Here is a 1,249-nt window from a genome sequence, read left to right on the forward strand (position 1 = left end):
AGGTCGTGACGGCCAAGCCCACGCCCGAGCCCTCGGCCGAGCCCACGCCCAACCCCTCGGCCGAGCCCACGGCCAAGCCCACGGACCTGCCCACGGGCCTGCCCACGGCCAATTCCACGGCCAATTCCACGGACCTGCCCACGGCCAAGCCCACGGACCTGCCCACGGGCCTGCCCACGGCCAATTCCACGGGGAACAGTACCAACAGTACCTCGGCTCCCACGACCAGCCCGACGGCCGCCCCCACGGGCGCGCCCACCGCGGCGGGAAACAGTACCAACAGTACCTCGGCTCCCACGACCAGCCCGACGGCCGCCCCCACGGGCGCGCCCACCGCGGCGGGAACCTCGGCTCCCACGACCAGCCCGACGGCCGCCCCCACCGCGGCGGGAACCTCGGCTCCCACGACCAGCCCGACGGCCGCCCCCACGGGCGCGCCCACCGCGGCGGGAACCTCGGCTCCCACGACCAGCCCGACGGCCGCCCCCACGGGCGCGCCGACCTCGGCTCCCACGACCAGCCCGACGGCCGCCCCCACGGGCGCGCCCACCGCGGCGGGAACCTCGGCTCCCACGACCAGCCCGACGGCCGCCCCCACGGGCGCGCCGACCTCGGCTCCCACGACCAGCCCGACGGCCGCCCCCACGGGCGCGCCGACCTCGGCTCCCACGACCAGCCCGACGGCCGCCCCCACGACCAGCCCGACGCCCGCGCCGTCGGTCTCTCCGACGCCCGCGGTGTGGGTTCAGCGCGGCGACGACATCGACGGCGAGGCCGCGGACGACTCTCGGGCAGGTCGGTATCGCTGAGCGCGGACGGCGCGACGCTGGCCGTCGGGGCGTCCGGGAACGACGGCGCCGGCTCCTACGCGGGCCACGCGCGCGTGTTCGCGTGGGACCCCGTCGACGAGACGTGGAAGCAGCGCGGCGACGACATCGACGGCGAGGCCGCGGACGACCGGTCGGGCTACTCGGTGTCGCTGAGCGCGGACGGCACGACGCTGGCCGTCGGGGCGCGCTACAACGACGGCGCCGGCTCCAAGGCGGGCCACGCGCGCGTGTTCGCGTGGGACCCCGTCGACGAGACGTGGGTTCAGCGCGGCGACGACATCGACGGCGAGGCCGCGTACGACGAGTCGGGCTACTCGGTGTCGCTGAGCGCGGACGGCACGGCGCTGGCCGTCGGGGCGCCCAGGAACGGCGGCGCCGGCTTCAACGCGGGCCACGCGCGCGTGTTCGCGTGGGACTCC

The 1,249-nt window shown here is 77.3% G+C and overlaps 2 protein-coding genes across 2 annotated transcripts; one reads left to right on the top strand and one right to left on the bottom strand.

The window, feature by feature from the left end:
* Positions 1-10: 10 nt before the first annotated feature.
* AURANDRAFT_9152 (hypothetical protein) lies at positions 11-268 on the top strand (the record flags this gene model as incomplete). The annotated part of the gene is made up of 1 exon (XM_009043470.1): positions 11-268. A coding segment is annotated over one exon (258 nt), but the record flags the coding sequence as incomplete, so codon positions are not given.
* A 194-nt stretch (positions 269-462) lies between these two features.
* On the bottom strand, positions 463-702 carry AURANDRAFT_9302 (hypothetical protein; the record flags this gene model as incomplete). Its single annotated transcript, XM_009043480.1, has 1 exon — positions 463-702. A coding segment is annotated over one exon (240 nt), but the record flags the coding sequence as incomplete, so codon positions are not given.
* Positions 703-1,249: the final 547 nt, after the last annotated feature.

This window comes from Aureococcus anophagefferens (assembly GCF_000186865.1).
Source record: "Aureococcus anophagefferens unplaced genomic scaffold AURANscaffold_55, whole genome shotgun sequence".
In the NCBI taxonomy this organism is placed as follows: Eukaryota; class Pelagophyceae; order Pelagomonadales; family Pelagomonadaceae; genus Aureococcus; species Aureococcus anophagefferens.